Here is a 22,176-nt window from a genome sequence, read left to right as displayed (position 1 = left end):
GTGATCTTCTAGTACAAAATTAGCAATTTATTGAGATTACTCAAGGATAAGGTGTTGGAGTGTTGGCTACTGGAAATGGGGACTGTCTAGATTTAATCAAAAATGACTTGGTGATGGTGCTGTTTTTTTTACATCAGTAATGTCCTGACTATACTTTGTGATCAGTTGAATACCACATTGGTGAATTATTTTTTTATTATTATTATTTATTTATATTACCTTCAACTGTTACCTCATGGATCTCTTTCTACTTGATCTAACCTATAAAAAATACTTTTGTTGGAGTTACCAAATTCAACTGTCGCTTTGTGACAAGGTTCTTTAAAACTCTGAAGGAGGAAGCAGGAACCATGTGAACAATCCAAAGTGAGTCTTTTATTTATCATTTGTCATTTGTTTTCACTCCTGGTCGATCTGGGGTCCTGTGGCATGTCGGGGACCCAGACCAATGTCTCCACATCCATAGTGGTTCATCGGTCCTGTAAATGCCCAAGTTCCCTGCAGCTGCAGCAGACCGGCCCAGATGGCCACTTCAACGGCAGCAGATTCACCTGTTGTGCGCAAAGTTCAGGAGCGGATTTGGTTATTAGCAATAAATAATAATTATCAAAGCTAATTAGTAATTATTAAAATCAATAGAACATTGATTATAATCAATGCTAGCTTTTTAATCCTTTAAATCAGAAATCATCACAGATAACCATCAATTATCGTATTCAATAGAATATTAATAAGGAATAATATCACCAGGGCACAACCCTGGAATCAGGGACTAATAACCAGACAGTATAACAGTCTCAATATAAGATTGTTCTCTTAGGAAAGTCAACGTCCGTAGAACATCGACATTCAAAAGGAAAACAATGAAGGTTTTGAATCCAAGCACTGACATCCCCTGCCAGCCCTTGACACAGGTGTATGCAAAACAAACCAAAACTCTTCTCTTTAAAGTATAACAAAGTTTATTGATGCAGTAATATCAATTAATAATCAATACAACGCAATCAATAAACATCTGACTTTCAACAGTAACATGATTAGATATGGTAACAAAATAAGCCTATAATACATATGAGGAAGGCATGCGTGTGTGTGAATGGGTGTGTGTGTGTGTGTGTGTGTGTGTGTGTGTGTGTGTGTGTGTGTGTGTGTGTGTGTGTGTGTAGTGTATGTAAGGAGAAATGCACACAAAATGGTGGACGCTGCTCTTGTGGAGAGTATGTCATGGGAGGTTTCTGGCCAGCGAATATGTCCATGAATGTGGGCGGAGAGAGTCTAGTTAATGGCGTATGCGTTAATGGCATTAATGGTGTGTTTTTGTTCACGTTTTCACGTTTTGATTTCATGTAGTGATGGGCTCTCTCGAAACACTGCTTCATGAAGCTTCAAAACGAATAATTTGTTTCTAACCAAGTTTTTGGAGCATATATCAAACTGGTTGTGACAGGGTTCAGTGGAAAAGAGGAGGTGGAAACTGGATGTAGCGTCAAAATAATGTTTTTAATAAACTTAAACACAAAGACACACAAACATAAAAACATACAGGGCTGCTTCCTCCAGCTCTCCCTCTCCCGAATTGCCACATCTTATTGGCTGATTAACCCGATTACCTCCCCCTTGTCACACTCCTCTGTCCTTTGCCTCAGGCCGGGGAACCCCTGCCCTTCCGGTACCCACCTCCTCCTTTCCATTGAACCCTATTATTTTGGTGCCAGCCATCCACTGGGGTACGGAGGAGTTGCTACTGTCCGCCTGGACGCAGCTGAATGGCCGTCATCCACGAGGGGAGGAGGGGCTCACTACCGACTGCCTGGAGCCGTAGAGCTGCTGCCAGGGGCAGAGGAGTTCCCTACCGGATGCCGAAATGTGCAGGACTGACTCCAGTCCACCAGTGGAGGAGTGGCTGTTGTCCACCAGAGGGTGGAGGGAGCGACTGAGGACCAGGTGATAGCATGTCTGGGAATCGGTAGGCAAGTTTTCTCTCTCTCTCTCTCTCTCTCTCTCTCACTGTCGCTCCATGTTGGCCTTTCCCTCTCCTCTGTCTGCCATCACTATAATGAGTGACAGGTGTTAGAGATTATAATGGCCCAGGTGACGAGCCTTACCACTCTCCCACTCCCGCAGACTGACACATGACCCCCATGCCACACTGGCCAAGTCACGTGATTTCAGCAAATGAGGCTTTGTTATGTCGTACTGTTTAAAACCATTTATGTCAAGGGAGTCTGTGACACAATGCCAGGGTTCGGGTGTGGAAAGAAGGAGACAGGGAGCAGTGACACGTGGGAGGTAAGGCTTTTATTTTCTTTGCCATCGTGTGCAGCAGATGCACTCTTTTCAGTCTTTTTACTCAGTTCAATAATTCACCCTCAAAATAAACAAACTTTTTCACAATACTCAACATTACAAACACTCAATATAACAGATAACCAATGCTGCACACTTGTTCTCTTTCTGTCTTCTCTGGTGTTCGAAATTATGCCAACCAGCTTGACAAACCACACCACTCCCTCTCTCCCGCAAACAGACATGCGACCACGCTCCCGAGTCTTTCAATTGAAGAATTAGTTGTGGAGTTTTGTGGAATCTCTGACTGGGTGAACTTTAATGAGGTCACACTTAAGGACATTTTTCATGTGGGCTTCAAAAAGCCCATCCACTCCAGGATACCTGGAAGTTTAGTCATCTGGACTCTTCAGCAGTAAATAGACTTTGCGCTACTTTTGAGCTGTTCGTCTTTCACAGTGGGAGTGGCTGGTGAGGAACTCGGCACACCAACAGTGGCCACCTCACCAGAGTCTGCTTCCATAGGCACCATATCAGGGTCCCCCATCATGGCCGCCATGCCTACTATGCTGCCACATCTGCCTCGTCATGCCACAGTCCACAAGCCAGAGCCTGAAGCTTCGGACGTCTCTGAGCCAGTGCCTGAATCCTTGTACGTCCCAGAAGAAATGTCCAAAGCCTCAGCTGTACCAGAGCCAGCACCTGAAGCCTCAGCCATGCCATGCTACCACATCTGCCTCGTCATGCCATGGTCCACGAGCCAGTGCCTGAAGCTTCGGCTATCCCAGAGAAACGCCTGATGCCTCGGTAGTCCTATGCTGCCTCATCTGCCTCAGGCATGCCATGCTGCCACATCTGCCTTGCCATCCCACGTCTGCCTCGCCATGCCATGCTCCACAACCCTTTACTAAGTAGTAGCCTGCACTTATAAAGCATTAAGTTTAGGGCTTTCAAAGCTTTATCTTGCAATAGAGGCCTAGAACTGCAAAGATTCTCATCTATCAACACAAATAACTGCTAAAACACAAATATATACATATATATATATATATATATATATATATATATATATATATATATATATATATATATATATACTGTATATATATATAGCAGTACTCCCTTGGTTCTTCCTTTCTTTATCACTGATTTAAAACAAACAAACAAACATACATACATACTATAAACTTTAAAATGTTATGAAATTGTCACAATGCAAAATAAAATAAAATGTTCCTTTTCTGTTGTCTTCTTGAAACATTCAGAATATTATTTGTGTGCATTGATGCAATTTTGTAGGCCAAACATAACAGCAGCTCTAACTATCACACTGTTGGATGATAGCAAACAGATATATTGCACTGGCTCCAGAATGCTTCAATGTATCTCAATCAGTCCAGCGCACCTCTTGCTCACTTTTCATCCTGACACCTTTTAATAAGCATTAATTGTGGTAATTAGTAATCCGGGGCACAACCCTCATTATATTATACTTCCAAAGTCATTACAATTTAGCAGAACATTAGGCAGCTACTGAAAGAGAGCAGCTACAGGATCATGGAAGGAGGATTTAAAGGCAGATTTCGACGTAGGTTTCAGCCACTTGGCAAACTCTCGTGACCAGGACTGCATCCAAGGATATACTCAACATTCATCCATGTGCCCAATAAATACCACAACTACGTATTTCTCATTTTACTTCAAATCAGGTCACAACATTGAAAGAGTTAAGGTTAGACTTTGAAAAACTGATGATAAATGTGAAACTTTGTACTCCTAGGCTTCTATTGAAAGATAAAGCTTTGAAAGCCCTACTCTTAATGCTATATAATTGCAGGCTACTACTTAACTTCAAACATGCTGAATGAATGAACATTATTGTAGTAGCATGTATCGTTGTATATTAAAGAAAGTCTAATGCTGTGTTGTCCTTGGCGTGGATTGAGATTTTTGTAATTCCCAGCTCAAACACCTTTGCACCTCTGTGTCTCCTGAAGTCTATGATGAGCTGAATTGTTTTGCCAATGTTCACGGTTAGGTCGTTTCTGCTGCAGCGCTTTGTCAAATGTGCCACCTGCTCTCTGTGCACTGTTTTATTGTTGATGATTAAACTAATTAGTGTGGTGTCATCACCAATTTTGTTGATGCGATTGTTGCTGTGCCATTCTGAGCAGACATAACAGTGTTGCAGTTACTGTAACATAGGCATGATGAGTGAGATGTTTCAAACTAAGGTCCTGAACAGTTTTAAAGAAAGGCTTATTGATGTATTGACACATGTATCTCACTTTTGATGGGTGTGATGAGGAAAAGGGCTGGGCTGGCCCGTGACTATGCACATCCAGCCCCCGATCGGGCTAATCAGCCATGGAGAGAGATAAGTGCAGCAGAATGCAGCAGTTCGAGAGAGAGAGAGAGAGCAACATGCAGCTGTCTTGCCCTTTCTCTCTCCTCTTTTTTTGTTGTTTTTCTCCCCCTTTCTCCCCCTCCCCAGCTCTAGAGATGTGGAAAAACCTGCCGGCAGGTGGTGCCAGGAAACAATATTTGTACAGTGAAATGTACAGTATTACTGTAAGAAATTATAATTTTATGTACATGCATATGACTCATCATAAGAACAAATAAATGAATACATGAATAATGATTTTTCTTTATTGAATTTACAGTGTAAGCATCAAGAAAAATTATGTAAATAATTCCAATTACGTATCTTAATTCAGATGAATTAATGTAATTAATCACATGTATCAATATTTGCTGAAAAAGGCCTATAATGATATTTCAGAAGAAATAGAACAATTGCACTGCAGATGTTAAATGATCATTCAAGTTAATCCTGTTGTTAATCTGCCTCACCCATTTCAGAGAAAAATTAGATTGTTCACAGAACTGGCAGGAACAGCATCAGTGAGAGACCTGTGAAATAAAAGAGAGATTAGACTAAAAAAAGTCTTAAATCAACCCATAAAACTCTAGAAAGTTTGGTATACATAAACTTACCTATATTGCGTGATTTAAATATTGTTTAAGCTGGAAAAGTCTAAGGAAACTGGTGTGAGAAAAAAACAGACACACACGGCAGATTCAAGACACAAACTGTTTTTGTTTCAAAAGGGATTTTTATGTTCATATTGTTTCTCCAAAGAAAGTTGGCATGCATCCTACTCGGTTCGCATGCACGTTTCAGGAGTGACTCCTCTACTGCTCCCGGAATATGCCGCCATTTGCCTAGGCAAGGCAAGTTTATTTATATAGCACATTTCATACACAATGGTAATTCAAAGTGCTTTAAATATACATTTTAAAGATTGTTTGCTGTTTTTTTTAAACAGTTAAGAAAAAGTTATATAAAAATAAAATAAAAAGAATAAAATAGCACAACTTTTAGAATTGCAAAAAGCAGAGAACATGAAATGATCCAAATCATTATTATATATTTTTTTCTTTAATTTTAGTCTCAAAGGCAGATCTCAGTGTACCCATGATCAACCAATGCCTACACTGTGTACATAAAACAAGAACTTAAAAGAAAAATGAATATCTAATCTGAAATAAAAGAATCTGCTATTTATCTTTTCCTAAACTCGGGTCTGAGTGGATACACCAAGAGAGACAAGGTTTTCTCATTCAAAGTCTGCAGACTATTATTTGTGCCATTCTTCTGCGGATGTCTGCGATGTCACAAGGACATCCTCGCATTCTAATCAAGATACCACTACATCCAGGTGTGATCTCTAGCCACTGCTAGATTCTTAAAGGTCCCCTGACATGCTTCTTTTTGTAGGCTTTGATATAGGCATTAGTGGTCCCTAGTACTGTATCTGAAATCTCTTTTACAAAATTCAGCCTTGGTACAGAATTATAGCCACTACAAGCCAACCCATAATGAGCTTTCCTTCAGACGTGCCGTTTCGGTGTCTGTAGTTTTAAATGCTAATGAGGAGGAGAAAGGCGGGGCAAGGTGTAGTGTGGGTGTTTACATTGGATATATTGCAATGGCACTTAGACACGCAGTCGTTCAGATGTTGCGAACGCATCTTTTCACACTCATTCACACCATAAGACGATACTAAAGTGTTAATATCTACATCTTTAAAGAAATATCAACAGTAAAACCTCTACCTCTCCTAAAAAAAGAAAGAAAAATTACCTACCTTTCGGAGTTGTTCGCGTCGCTGCCGTAGTGATTTCGTACGTGAAGTGCGAACACCGCAGCGCGTGAGCTGTTATTCAGTGCGTATGAGAACTGTCAGCGCAATGTTTCGCGCGATGGTCGTTTTCCTTCAAAGTGGTGGGATTTCTCTTACAAATAGCCTACGTTCAGTCAAAGAGCTGCGAACGCAGTCAATAGCTTTTAGAAATCCATGGTAACCAAGAAAGCCCTCCACAACTTCGCTCTACTGTGACCGAGTAAATGAAATTTATCCATTGATCCTTCTGGGAATTGGATGAAGGAAATAAAAAAAAGTCTTCTGTGATCATTTGTGCATTCAATTATTGAGCAACTTTTGTGCTTCGATCGGTCACACGCCATGATATCTCTCGAGGATAAACTAAAATCGTACTTCCTAGCTCGTTTTCTCATTGGCGGGTCAAATTCTCTGGGCGGGCAAAGCAGAGAAGGGGGAGGTAACCTCCCCCTATATGACGTCATATGGGGGAGATTCAAGATCAGCCTGTCTGAGATCTCATTTTCTCACAGGCAGAGAAAGATTGCCAAAACTCGGTTTACACCGACTGAAATTTCTAGACACGAGGGGACCAAATACAGGCTAGGGGAACTAATATTAATGTTAAAAAACCTCAGAGAGTGAAAATTTCATGTCAGGGGACCTTTAATAAAGATTCCAAGTGAGGACTAGAACATAAGCATGGACTGTAAGATCCACTCCCACCCACTCTCGGTACAGATTGCGGGGTGTCTACGGCCTAATTTATTTAGGTACTAACAGCAGTGCCTCACTCAATCTCTCCACCAGACATTCCCTAACAAAATAATAAAATATATCTGTCTTATTTTTGTTGGTTGATCAAGTTTACACCCACTGTTTACTGCCAACATTCTTCCACCATAAGTTTTAGGGGGTGACAGCTGGGTTATCAATATGGATATATAAGAATAAAACCTCAGAGTCAGGTTTTGCAATAATAAAATGAGAGAGAGTTTACTGATTGTTCTCTGTAGGTTCAATAGGCACCACAAGTTGATGAGATACAAAATAATTAAAATGAAAGACAAAAACAAAATGATTCAGTGAAATCAATAAGTGCAGCACAATGCTCAGAAGTGATTTTAGTCTGGATTTAATTGTGGCTACTGCTGGGGCACATCTAACCTCTTCTGGAAGATGTTTCCAGCTGCGGGTGGCATGATAGCAAAAAGCTATCACATCTTGTTTTGAGTGAAACTTCTGTACGTCTTACTGACTTGATCCTAATGATCTGAGAGGTCAGTTAGATTTATATTCAACTAGCATATTCGAAATGTATTTAGGTCCTAGGCTATTGAGCGATTTATAAACGAGTAATAGTACTTTAAAATCAATTCTAAGTGTTACTGGAAGCCAATGTAATGACCTGAGGACTTATACAATAATAAGTAATATGCTCCAAATTTTTGGTTCGGGTGAGAATCCTGGCAGCGGCATTCTGAATGAGCTGCAGGTGTCTAATGGTCTTTTTGGGAATGCCGTTTACGAGTCCATTGCAGTAGTCTACCCTACTGGTGATGAATGCATGAACAAGTTTCTCTAAGTCTTCTAAGTCTAAACATCTAATTCTGGCTATTTATTTTAGATGACAGTAGGCTGATTTTGTTATTGCTTTGATGTGACTACTGAAACTAAGGTCTGACTCCAAAATGACATCAAGATTTCTTGCTTGATTTTTTGTCTTTAGGCCCTTGGATTCAAGGAATGTATTTTCCTTTGGAATTTCACCTTTGTTGCCAAATACAATGACCTCTGTCTTGTCATTGTTATTGGTATTGAGCTCTCATCATGAATAAGTAGCACTGAACCAATTTCATGAAGTTCCCACTCCCCATAGCGGTTAGTTACAAATTAAATCTCTGTTAAATCTTCGCTATTAAAACACAGAAAAGGTTGTTTCCTGATCGATAAAACACCTCTCTCTGGGTTATTCATCACAATAGCAGCTTTTCACTACTCTTTTGACAGAAATCATTTTGCGTACTCCCCATAGCGGCTAGTTACAACTGGAAATGTTTTTTACATTTCCACTTAATCTGCATAGAAGGATGTTTCCCCGCTGGATGAACACCTCTCTCTGGGTTGCAAAGCACAACAGCAGTATTAATACTGTTTAGGTGGCATCAGTCTTTTTGTATACTACCCACATGGCTAGATACACTAAGATGACATGTCTGAAGGTTAACCCCTTTTTGCCTGCACAAAAGAGCGTAACTGTCTGACTAACATGTCTTGTTATGGAACTGGCCCAACTTCGGGTAGCCGGGAGAATTTTTGACTCTCTCTGCATAGCGTAAGAGGTCAATTCTATCTCGAGTCATGCAGCACTCTTGTGTCTACAAGACAGTTGGTCCCTAAAAAGTTTTACCTATCTCCCAGAAAGGTAAGGCAGTTTTCACATTGGTTTTTATCCTTTATAACATTAACTTCTTCCCCACTGGTCAAAGCAAATTACTGGGATTATTTAATCTAGCGAATTCCTCCTTGATTCCATATGGGAAATTTATTTCTTCCTTCTGTTGGTTCAAGGTTCCCCCGCTGGCAGCCCCTTTTATAACCACATTGAAAGGACTGTGAATTCAGTCCTCCCTCCAAACAGTTCATCACCTTACCTGACATGAGTTCTGTGGAGAGAACTGGCTATCCTCGGACTATGGAAAGTGTCACTGAGGTGTCACTCACCATCCCGGACTCTTCTCCACTCAGGTGTGGAAGCGGATTTCTCTGAACTTTCTACAACATTTTTTGGTAGAAAGCATTGCCAAATTAGTATTGTGGCGCTGTACCGTAAGGAGGCTGTCTTTTGGTCCATCTTTTATATGTTAGCTGAGCTTGAAATGTGGGACTTCGAAAGATATCTGTCAATGAAATTGGCATGATGGAAAACCACTCAGCTCAGGGCATTCAGGAGAGACCCCTGGTGTCAATCACCCACGTAAAGTCTCGTTCCCTCCTTCAGGGAACCAGGGTTACAATAGAATCCTAGATGTTTTCCTTACAATGTTCCAAACTGCATATATACTGTATACTGGCCCTTACCATTTATGGCCTCCTATGTCCACTATCTCCTCTCCACTAATAGCTGGTGTGTCATACATGTACTAGCACAGTATGGCTGCCGTCACATCATCCAAGTGGATGGTGCACGCTGGTGGAGGTTGAGGAGAACGCCCTGTTCACTATGTAAAGCACTTTGAGAGTAGAGTCAGAAAAGCACTATATAAGTGTAATGTTCTTTCATTCGTTCATAGTGATAGGTTTATATATATATATAAAATCATTTAAAATAATAACCACAGCAATACATTTTTCAGTCTGTCTGAGATACACTTATGATACATTTGCAGAGGATGTGTTCTTGTGTTCCATCTGTACACATGCATCAGACTGATGCTTTTGGTGTGTCTCAGTATGGTTGTGTTATATTTCACTGGTTTTCAGCATCTTAAGGTGTAAATTCCACATATTTAGGCTGTTGTGTCATTTAATGTAGTTTGAAAAAAATTAGTTTTGAGACCCCTGCACTCTACACTGTCAAGCTGTCTTTAACAGTTTGTTGCATATACAGCTGGAGTTGCGCTGACTGTCTTGTTTGAATTGCTCCTTTGGTAGGAAAATTCCTAATTATAGAATATACGTGCAGTCAAGGAGCATGATTAATTATGTAATTTGTTTTATACTTAATTTTTCACGTAATTATTCACACAGAATTAACACATTAAATTGGCAGCCTTAATATTAATACATCAAAATGGTACATGCATGTTTCTATAGGCCAGACTTAAAATTGAACAAATGTAACAAATTTTTTTAACAGGGGTCCCTGCTGCACCTCTCAGCAAGACAGCTCACTAAGTTTTGAAACAGAGCCATATAGTGACAAACATTTGTTGAAGACAAAAATGTGTTGATAAAATATTGTGTATCAATATGGAGGAAACATAATATTTAGCTATCAAAAGGGACTAAAACAGGACAGGCCATTTGGGACAGGAAACAATTTAGACTAGGTAGGATTTAGCAGTGCAACCAAATGCCCAATCAGTGAGAAAAGATGTCTGGCTATGCCTGGCACACTAGACACAGGGGATAAAACAGCTTTGTGATGGATTTAATGACACATCACAGCCACAGAGAAAATTACCCTGCCATTCCAATCTAATGAGAAATCATGCCTTGTGAGCCATAAAATCCAAATTAATTTCCAAAGCTGTTAACTTGCAAAATATTTTTTTGTCGCTGAAAATATATTGGCTACTTGTCAAGCAGTGTTCATGGTACATATACCCAGTGATCTGAATATGCAAGTTATCTTAAACAGCATCTTTTCTTTGGGCAGGGTCTTCCATTCAAACTGAGAAAATTAATCATGATAGAGAGTGAGATTCAAAGATTCATCTACTTTTCCAAGAATATGCAGTGCGGAGCAACACAATTCTAAATCAGTGTTTCTATTGCACACCGAGCCATACAATCAATGCAATAATCAAACACAATTATCTAGAATGTCATCTCTCTCTCCCAGGTCACTTTGGGTAGTCTGATTCATTATAGAAAATCAGTTCCTAATGGTCATCATTTTGTTCCCTGTGTGACATTTAAGGCTTCTTTTTTTGTAACAAAATAAATATTTTCTTAAATACTGCTATTTATCACCATATTACAATTACTTATATAAAAATATATTCTATGTACAATAACATTTTTTGCTGTATTTAGAATAAATGTATGTGTTTGATGCTTTCCCTTTTAGACCTGTATTGATTTTGTGCCAGATAAATAATGCTCTGATTTTTAAAGATAATGTACATTTTATGTAAATGTGCAAAAATGTCTTAAGATTTTCCTAATTCATACTATATATAAAAGGTATTGTGACACGTTTCTAGCTCATTTTCAAAGGAGGAAGTGGGAGCCGGACACACCTTTTATTTTTACACTTTTTAGCTTTGCACCACAGTTTGCGTTTCAGCACAACATAAAAGCATGCACACACAATCACTGCTGCATGCATCTCCCTCCCCCCTCTAGTGGTCTGGATTACCTCTTTTATCCCTCTCCAGCTCTCACTGCAACACAGAAAAACTGTTAGAGATTATTTCCCACAGATGTCAATCCTTACAATTCTTCCTCTCCTGGCCTCACTCTCCACAGATGTCGCTCGGCCACATCACCACATACCCCCATTGCCCGACTCAGGCCAGGGACCATACAGCCTTTCACTTACTGCCCCCCCCCCCCACCCCCATTTCTGGAGAGGAAATCCGCAACACCCCTTCTGCGCCCCCGGCCCTCGACCACCTCGAACTAAAAGGCTGGAGAGCCAGATACCAACAGGTAATCCACACATTGACATCCTTCATGCGATGGAGCCCACTGGGGCAGGTTGTGGTCTGAACAGAGGTTGAAAGCATGCCCCAGCATATAGTACCAGATGGTGAGGACTGCCCACTTGATGGCCAAACACTCATTCTCTCTCGTGCTGTACCAAATATCCCTCAGTGTGAATTGTGACTAATGTACAGCAAGGGATGCTCCTCCCCACTAACATCTGGGACAGTACTGCTCCCAACCCCCTGTTCGATGTATCCATCTGCAAGAGAAACGGAGAGAGTGAAGTCAGGAGAGTGCAATAATGGCTAGCCGCAAAGTGCAGCTTTCACCCGCATGAATGCCTGCTGACTCGGCTCCGTCCACTGGACCGGATCTGGTGCCCCCTTTTTAGTTAGATCAGTCACTAGGTAGTAAGTGCTATTTCCTAATTGCTTATGCCTCAAAAGTATAGAAAATAGCTATTATTCCCTACAAACTTTGTTTTTGTGACCAGGACAGTGATATTTTAAAATGTACCTATTTCTGATGTTAAAACGGGCAAATGTGTGTCATTTTGTTCACATAAAGTCAGAAAAACAACATATGAATCCAAATTAACACATATTTATACGAAAGAAATAAAAAAAATTACAACTAAAGATTTAGAAGTGAGTCATTTTTTGAGATTTACGATTATATGTCCGTGGTAGCGGCGTTCAAAGTCCAGTATATCCTGATGGAAGCGCTCGCCTTGCTCCTCCGAGTACGCTCCCGTGTTCTCCTTATATCACTGTCCTGGTCACAAAAGCAAAGTTTGTGGGGAATAATAGCCATTTTCTATACTTTTGAGGCATAAGCAATTTGGAAATATAATTTACTACCCAGGAACAAATGTTGTGTTGCATAGTTTAATTAGGCACAAACCTGCGATAATGGCCAGCCAGCCCCAAGAACTGTCCCACCTACTTTTTGGTCTTAGGTCTCAGACAGGCTGCAATCACTGCAGTCTCATCAATTTGGGGCCACACCTGTCCATGACCCAGATACCATACTTCCACCAGCCCAATCCTGCACTTCTTTAGGTTTGAGTCCCACCCGTTTCAACGTTCTCAGGACAGCACTCAGACACCGTAGGTGCCGTTACCAATCATTACTGAAAATAATGACGTCATCCAGGCAGCAGCATAACAAGTGGATTCTGGAACGAGGATTCTGTCCATGAGCTGCTAAAATGTAGCCAGGGCCCCAAACAAACCAAATGGAAGTGTAATCCAAACAGTGTAGAAATGGTATATTTTCAAGGGACATGGGAGTTAAGGGGATCTACCAATATCCCTTCGACATATCAAGTGTCAAATAAAAGCAAGCCGCACCCAACTGATCAAGCAGCTCATCAATCCGAGGCATCAGGTATGCATCAAATTTAGATACCGCATTGACTTTTCTATAATTCACACAGAACCGGACCGAGCTGTTGCTCTTAGGAACCAAAACCACCGAACTGGGCCAGTTAATGTGGTATTCATCTATTACCCATATATTCAGCATGACATTTAATTCTAGAACACGTCCGATAATTCTCCTTGCAACCTGGCAACTTCTGTGACTTGGGATGGTGAGAGGTGGTCTCCACAAGTGATGAGGGTGACACAATCTGTGGCTTTTAAATTCACCTCTAATCCGAGCTCCTCCCTCTCCAGAACCCCCATCACCAAAGTCATGACAGCTTTGACATTCTTGACATTCTTGTTAATTACCCCAGTGTGCAGAGTTTTGCTCTCAGGTCAAGAACTTGTTGAATTTAGTTTTTGCTGTTTGAAGGTCCCACTGTGCGGTTGACGCCCGTACAATAATTCAAATGGGGAGAACCCCGTGGAGGCTTGCTGGACCTCTCATAGTGCAAATAATAGGGGCTCAAGACACTTGTCCCAGTTTCGAGCATCTTCATTCACAAACTTACAAATCATATTCTTCAGTGTCAGATTAAATATTTCGACCAAGCCGTCTGAATCTATTTAATCCCCAATAATCCATACAGTTTGCGTAGTGTACATGACATAAACGTACTGCCCTGATCTGTGAGAATTTCTTTTGGAATCCCCACTCAGGTGATTATTCTGAAGACTACCTACACAATACTGAAAAGTTTCACAGAGGCAATGCTTCAGGATATCACGTTGTGTAGTCCACCAGAACCAACACAAAGCAATGCCCAAGTGCCGTCTGCTCTATTGGCCGACAAGGTCCATATAAATTATTTCGAAGGGGACCTCAATTAAAGGAAGGGGGCACAATTGCACTCTTGGGGTGGCCGGCGGATTCAGCAGCTGACAATCATGGCATTTCACACACCACCTGCGAACATCCCCGTGAATTTCCAGCCAATAGAAATGGGCAAATAGATGGTTCAAGTGACCAGCCATCGGATTACAATGAGCCATCTGGAATAACAGTTCCTTTGGTACCAACAATTGGGTCATATTCTCTTTTGTCCAGCATGTCTATTTTGTCCTGAGTATACTGCATCACTCGATACAACCAATCCTTGAAAACTGAAAAATACAGATATGCGAGTGCAATGTCTAGATGGAGGTGTTGACCATCAATCACACTTGCTTGGTCAAAGGCATGCCTAAGGGTGTCGTCTCACATCTGCTCCAGAGGTAAATCCCCAGCAGGGAATTCCCTAAGGGCTGGGGAAGCTGAGACTTCCCCCTCCTTTAGTCTTCCTGATGTGGAGCTTATGTAGACACTCCTGGCACCACCACTCCAGCCAGCGAATCATACACCACACACCAATACCCTTTGTTTTAGGACCCATCCAAACATATTCCCCTCAATAATCTTGTAAATGTCGGCCAATTCGAACCCAAAATTAGTTGATGTGAGAGGCATGGAGTAAGCGCAGCCTCGACAACATGCTTTTGTCCCCAAATCTGAATAATGACTGTCACTAAAGGGCAATTTTTTATATCTCCATGCATACACCTTACTTTGACCTATCGGTTTGTATCCAAAGCCTCAGACTTAACCATGCTTTGGTGAATGAAGGTTTGATTACAACCTGAATTCACCAAGGCTTGGTATGTACCCATTAATACTCACAGATATCTGGTACACTCCTGCTCATTTGGGGTGGCCTGTGGCATGTTGGGAATCTGGACCAGTGTCTCCACCTCCATCGTGGGGCACGGTCCTGGAAGTGCCCAGGTTCCCCGCAGCTCAAGTAGACTTCGTGCCCACACCCACGGCAGCGGATTCACCTGCCTGTGGGGGAGAACGGAGAGGGTTAGGGCCATCTGGCGGGTTGAACGGTCCATGGGACTAGGGAACAGGTTTTGGGGAAATGATTCCCAGTTTCCGGGGAAGCAGAACAGGATGAGCTAAGGGGAGGGGGCTGGAGGAGAGAGGGGGATAGAAAGGAGAGAGAGAAAAGGAAGAGGAAGAGGGTTCTTTGTCCCCAGAATATGCCAACATATTGTCCTCAGCCATCTGGACCGCCTCATCCAGTTATGCCGGGCGGTGGCACTGGACCCACTCCGCCATTCCTTTTGGTAGTGTAACGGATTGAAACTAGGAAGCAAGTTGCAAGTGACAGTTGGTTTATTAACAGCAAAATGTGAAGATTGGGAAAAGTCCGGGGTAATGGTCTAGTGGCGCAGAGTCTCCAATGGTCAGGTGATCGTGGTGAGAAGAGTGATGAGAAGTGTAGAACGGACACGACGAATCCGGGAAACAGTAACAGAACATGAAACAGGAACAACGAGAGAACAGGACTGGAACTTCAGAGTGGAGAACAACACTGGAGATCACAAACAACGATCTGACAAGGAGATGAGAGAGTGGTGAGAATTTAAAGGGAATGGGAATGAGTAACAGCTGGTAAGAGGAGTGATTGCGGCAGAGCGCTAATCACGGTAACAAGCAACATGCCCACACATTCACGCACACACACACACAATATGAACAAGGCACGAGACAAGGAAGAGACATAGGATTTAAATACCGTGACAGGTAGCTGGGTGATGAACTGCTCCAGTACCACCAGATCGAGCACTCCCTCTGCGTCACATTCTTTAGCAACCAGCCACCTTTGGCAGGTGTTACAGAGCTGTTGGGTGAATGCGAATGGGCGGCCACGCTCGCCAAGCATCTGCGAGTTCAAGTTTGGCTGATGTTGTTCTGGGCTGTGGCCAACCCATTGCAGAATGGCCTTCTTCAAGTCCTCGTAAACCAGGAGGTTGGCCGCAGAAACTTATTGGCCCGTGAGTTGTGCTTCCCCGGACAACAGCGGCTGTAGGCGGGCCGCCAACTAGGACCTCGGCCACTTCCATGCGTCAGCCTGCCATCTTGGAAAGCATGACATGCGCCACAGCCATAGGTGTGTCCGAGGTCGCGGCTGGAGACTCCTCCTGGTGTACTAAGCTCCGTAGTACCTACCGGTCCTCTGCTTGAGCCTGGAAGAGTGCCTGGAACCGCTACTCCTGAGATCATTTCCCAAGGTGTCAATCCTCTCCGTTCTTCCTCTCCCAGCCTTGCTCTCCACGCCCACATCACCACAGGTATGTATGTCTACATTAATTAACTTTCATTTAGTTAGCTTTTAACTACCTTTTGAGTGGCTTGAAGATTTACATGATATATTTGCATGTAGATTTTCAAAGACGCTCTGCCAATACTGTAACATATCAGGGGAAAAAAACATGGCCATGTAGATGTTGTGAGGTTTAATGTTCATCTGCATGAGTTTTGTTTCACACATCTGTTACATAAAGTTTATCTTTACACCAAACATAATCCCCATGTAAAAAATACAAGAAATTCAAATTGCACATATGGAAGTGACACATACAATGAGTCAGAGTTCATGTATTCACAATGACTCGGAGGATGATTTTCCTTTTACAAACATGAAGATATATTGCATACATCGCATGTGTTAGAAAATATTAACAAAACGCTACAGTTTACGTGTATAAAACAAAATCGGCAGGATTACAGACATAGAAATGAAGTCAAATATCACAATTTCAAAAGAAAAACAATTTACAATTATCAGAGGCAGTAGGACAACAAAAAATGCAACTAATTGACAAGAAATGCTTGAGATTTCGTGTTCATAATAATAATAATTATAATAATACAAGTGGCAGCAATAATAAAAAAAATGTGACATGGGGACAGGATTTTTTTTCCAGCAATTCGACCCAGAAACCACAGATGACTCTAATCTTACACTAGTACACACAGAAATGCCAGACAAAAAAATTTGCACAATAGGTAGTTTTACATATTGTACCCTAGCCTAAAAACCACCTCAAAAGATAAATTTTGAAAACCAATCCCAAACAACTCTTAAGGGTTTCTCTTTTTCAATTTTAACTTTAATATTGAGCACAAACATTGAGCACAAATGTTTTTTTTTTCAAACTTTTTTCTTTTCCTGCATGTACATGGCCTAACAACATAAGCGTAATTCTTGTCACATGGTGTTATTCTTTGAAGAGGACTGGTTGAGGTTGCTAAGAGGGCAGCAGTGTTTTCTATTGGCCCTTCACTGGACTGATTATGATGATGAATATGTTATAGGAGAAGGTTAACAGCATATTGAGGTTCATTCTCTAAAAAATACATAAAAATATGAATTTCTTTCAAAAATAGCTTAATACAGAGAAAATATGTTGGTTGTCCCTGAAAAGGTTTTGTTTAGAGGTCAATGAGTCAAACTAAACCAGATTATTAGTTTTAACCGAAAATCATTTTGACTATGAGATTAAAATGAAAGACTTGGTCTATATGAAAACACAGTTTTTTTCAAGGACAACCTACACTTATAATTGCAGCAGCAAAATAACCTAAACACTTTTTCTTTTAACATAAAATTATAAAGGAAATAAACGTATGCATGTGATTATCTGCGCAGTAGATCATATTTTCCCTCTAATACTTTGATAATACCAAATGTAAACATTTGAGTGAAAACAAATGTGGACTGCTCTAATTAGTTACTACAAGACAAATAAGATGAAGATGAAAAAAAAAAGATTTTACTTGTGAAGTTCTTATGAGCAGATGTGAAATAGAGCCCTTTAGTTTTTCATTTAGAGCAAGAGGAATTTTAGCTTTTTTTAAAAAAAAGTACGGACGAGTCAAAATAATTTTGTAGTAATCAACATTATGCCACGAATGCTGTTGATTGAGCTTAAGATAGTATTTATTCAAAATCTACCTGTGCTGCATCTCATTCTCCATTACGCATGTTCAAAGTGGCGAAACATTGCACGTCTCCGTTCCACATGCATCATCTTGCAAAAATGGCACGCAGATGCCTTTTGAATCTGACTGTGAAAACAAATAACATTTTAGAGCTTTGTTGGATGGGAAGATGTTCAGTGAATAATGACTTTTGGTTTGTTCCCCACATAAAAGCTTTTAGTGTACTTGTAATATAGCATGTGTCGTATTGACTACATGACACTACTATGGTGTTATTTTGTTTTTGTTTTGTTTTTGGAGCTTGACAACCAAGTTCTGTCCTTCTATGCAAAAGAGCTCTGCATTTTTTATTATTATTATTTCTTCTTTTGTGTTCCACAGGAAAAAAATTAAAAATTACAATAAAACATATGTTTGGAACTACAATATGTGAGCAAATAAAGATAGATTTTTTTGTAATTATTTTTGGGTGAACTATTAATTTAATTATGGTAAATGATACTTGGCTGATTGGAATCAAAGGAAGAGATGATCTAAGGTAAGGTTTTGGCAAAGCGAATGCTTCAGCAGAAGTGAGGTGTGCTGTTGTGAGGGGAGAGGTGGTGTGGTGTCTCTATTTGGTGGTGTGGTGTCTCTATAATTACAGCTTAAGACTAAGGGATCTTAACCACAGCCTCATAATGAAACATGCAGTGCACAACACACAAGGTTTCAGGTCCACAAACTACTGACACATTATTTCATTGTTCCGAGAGACCACCCGCATCCTGATGTGGCCATCGCAGGACAACAGCAAAAAGGAAGGAAGTGTCATTATCTCCAGTTGTGACTCATTAGGGCAACATTGCTGTCAAGGGGTCTTCTACCAGATTGGAGGGCCGTGGCTCTAGACAGACTGCTCTTTGGGGTAGTTAAATGGTGGGTGAGGGGCAGGGAAGGGCAGCATTGGGCTGGAAGGTGTACATGGGGGTATTTCTAGGATGCTGGGTGTACAGATTTTGGGGCAGGAGGATAACAGGAGGGTAGGCAGAGGGAGGCGGAAGCTCAACAAATTGTTCCTGGTTGCCTGGTTGATGGTAGCTCACATAGTCAGCTGGGTTCGGTAGCTCTTCGTTCCCAGAGTTCTGTGGAAACAAGAAAAATAAGAGCAACTAGTGGAAGATGCACTGATATCACACATTTTATGTTTGGTATAACACTGTATATGTTAGGTGTATTGAATTATTATGATTTTATTTACATGAAGAATTTGATAAAGACTACTTTTGCTAGATAGCTGTTGTTCTGCAAAACTCTCATGAGATTTGTATTAGCTGATATTAGGTTGAGGGTTTTGTGTTTAGGGTTAGAGTTAGGGGTCATTTCAACTGTATAATCACAGATGTTGTTACCTGCAGGTACTACAAATTAAGTTCAAAACTGTAAGTACATTTGTCAAATGCTTGAATTTTATCATGTAAGTACATAGTAGTTCAAAACACCAAATAAAAAGTAGTTCCAAAATAAATAAACAAGCTATATGGCGAGCGGCATCACGTGGTACTGTACCAACACAAAGAGGCACACAATCACTTTTGCAAACTTTCCCTTATACAGTTTCTAGCTGGTTGATGTTACCAACTCAACCCAAGGAGCAGATTACCTTGCAAATTTCAAGACACACCTAGAGACAAATCTCTACCTTGAGCTCTTCACCCAGTCTTATTATACTATTGTCTATTTAAATACTAGATTTTGATTGGCTGGAATGCATATGTTGAAACTGTGTAAAAAAGAGAGGCTCCAGTGTTCATCAGCCCTGTTTAACTGTCCCAGCATGGAGACAATTATGAATACACTTTCACTTTGCTCTAACACACCGATAAGGCTTGAAAGGAAAGTATGGTTTGACAATCAGCTATGTTTGGCACAGAAGGAAACTGGGACCTATTAAATGCATCTTTCACTGTCCGGCAAGTGGGCGACGCTTGATCACGTATTGCTGAATGAAGCGCTGAATGCAGACTTTGGCAGTTAAGTAATCAAATTCTTCTTAATTCAATAAATTGTGCAGTCTTAATGGATACAAAATGGATGTCTTAGATGTCAAAAACTGCAGGTTTCAAAGTGTTTTGGATGGGTTTCATTAAAAGTGCCACTTTTACAACTGTCACGTCTGTAATAAAGGCCGTACACACGGCAGCTAAATAGGGTTGTCAGTTCACCATAATCCTTTAATGTACACGCACAGTTCAGAAATATACAGGAGTGGCAACCACATTCTACAACCAAATAAACTCCAGAAAAATTCAGGTAGTGACAATCGCATTTAAATGAATTCTACGTAGTGTGTAATGAACCGAACTGAACAACTAGTTGTTAATGGCGTGATTAATAGCGCGTGTGAGATGTGTCTGTCTCCTGGTTTAAAATAAAATTAATAATTAACACAGAGGTATTCATTTATTCATATATGCCAGTCTGTCTCTCCACTGTAGTTTCTCTCATCAGCTCTGTCATCTCAGGGTAACCTGTAGGCTACATTACAGTCCAGTCCAGGAAAAAAGGGATTAACAGCAGCCACATAGATGTGCATAAAAAACACACAGCAATTCTAAACAAGTCTAACAAACCGTCATGAAAATCTCTAATTGCTGAAAAACCTCGGAAACTCTTGTGTTGTCAAAGGCCATTCTTAACTTAGCTTCCATCTTGCACCAGGAGCTGTGATGACACGTCCTTGTTAAAACCAGGTGTTGCAGATGACAAGAATGAGAAACAGATTGGAATATGACATGAAATGATTTCATGAAAAGCATGCAGTGTGGAGAAAGAGAAACAGAGAAATAGAGAGAGACAGAAATAAAAGCCCTGTTTACACCTAGTATTAACATTTGTTTCAGGTACTCAGGTCACAAGTTGTCAGCTGAGACACACTGACATTGTCATTTACACCTGATGTGAACATATGTCTCTAGTGCAGTGATCAGATTTCGAGGGAAGGGTCTCTATTTTTGTGACTACATACATGACTTACTATGTTTCTGGATGTTGATGTCAGGCTTGTCGAAAATGTAGCTTGGAGCAATGGTGTAGGTTTGGATAAAGGTGCAGTAGTCTATGTCATTTTGTCATAATACTTTCTCCTATCCCAGTCTAATATGTAGTGACAACTATAAGTAAGCTATTTGTGGCTTTATCTCTCCCTCAAAAGTGTAAACAATGTGGCTTTGTGAATCAGATGTCATTAGACCTGAAAAAGATGCATCAGTCCTCATTTCCACCAGTATTTAGCATTCTGTGTTTAGATCACCCAACAAAAATATTAAAACCAAATGTAAACATGGCAAGAGATCGAGAAATAACATAAGAATGTAAATGGAAAGGTGACTTACACAGAGCCCCCAAGCGTTACGTCTATGACAATGATGATTCCCACTCTGTGAGCAGTATGTTAATGGAAGAAGCAACAGAGTTTCAAAAATAAATGCTGGACGATGTACCTCAGGGCTCAAACCTGGGCCATCTTCAGTTTAAATAGCTGACAGTGAAGGACACAAGCTTGACACATGAGGTTCAAATGACAGGAACCACTGAGGGCTAAGATGGACAGATGGATTTTTAAAAGAATCTAAACACACATTCACCAGATGTCAAGGACATCTTTGTGTGGACATGTGTAATCCTTTTAAAAGGGTACCTGAAGATAAGTTAAATGGGTGAAAATAATGTAGCAGCATTCTTGCCCTCTAGAGGTCTTTTGTCTTTATCTGAGCATGCATTAGTTGTTCACATTCAGTTGATTTCCATCTTGCAGAAAGTGAAAAGCTATGCTGAAAACTGCGCTTAATTAATTCAAAGTGCAACAATTTAAGTGTAAAATAATGTATGGTGGCCATGAGGTGGAAAACAACAAATCTAAAAAAACAACTGCAAATCCAAAGACAAAATAACAATTCAGAAACACATCAACAAATCAGAAAACACAATGGCAAATCAGAAAACAAAAGAGCAAATCAGAAAACACAACGGCAAGACAGAAAACACAACAGCAATTCAGTTGAAACGGAAAGGGTAGGTACCATAGCTTCTCACCTGATTGGCTGTGTGAATGAGACCTAGTCCTTTCTTCAGGATTGGTTCACTGATTATATCAAAATCCATGTCAAAT

The 22,176-nt window shown here is 40.7% G+C and overlaps 1 protein-coding gene across 5 annotated transcripts in view; it reads right to left on the bottom strand.

Annotated features, from left to right (window-relative positions):
* Positions 1–16,536: 16,536 nt before the first annotated feature.
* LOC127622948 (nectin-1-like) overlaps positions 16,537–22,176 on the bottom strand; it is a 331,151-nt gene continuing 325,511 nt past the window's right edge. For 3 of the 5 annotated variants that reach the window (XM_052097141.1, XM_052097145.1, XM_052097146.1), the window contains one exon: positions 18,986–19,150. In XM_052097141.1, coding sequence (XP_051953101.1) covers positions 19,108–19,150 — 43 coding nt within the window. In that variant the 3' untranslated portion in view covers positions 18,986–19,107. Of the gene's footprint in view, positions 19,151–22,176 lie in introns of all 5 variants that reach the window. The other 2 variants (XM_052097143.1, XM_052097142.1) reach the window with 2 other exon arrangements.

Source organism: Xyrauchen texanus, chromosome 29 (genome assembly GCF_025860055.1).
Source record: "Xyrauchen texanus isolate HMW12.3.18 chromosome 29, RBS_HiC_50CHRs, whole genome shotgun sequence".
Lineage (NCBI taxonomy): Eukaryota > Metazoa > Chordata > Actinopteri > Cypriniformes > Catostomidae > Xyrauchen > Xyrauchen texanus.
This window is presented reverse-complemented; position numbering and strand designations above follow the sequence as displayed.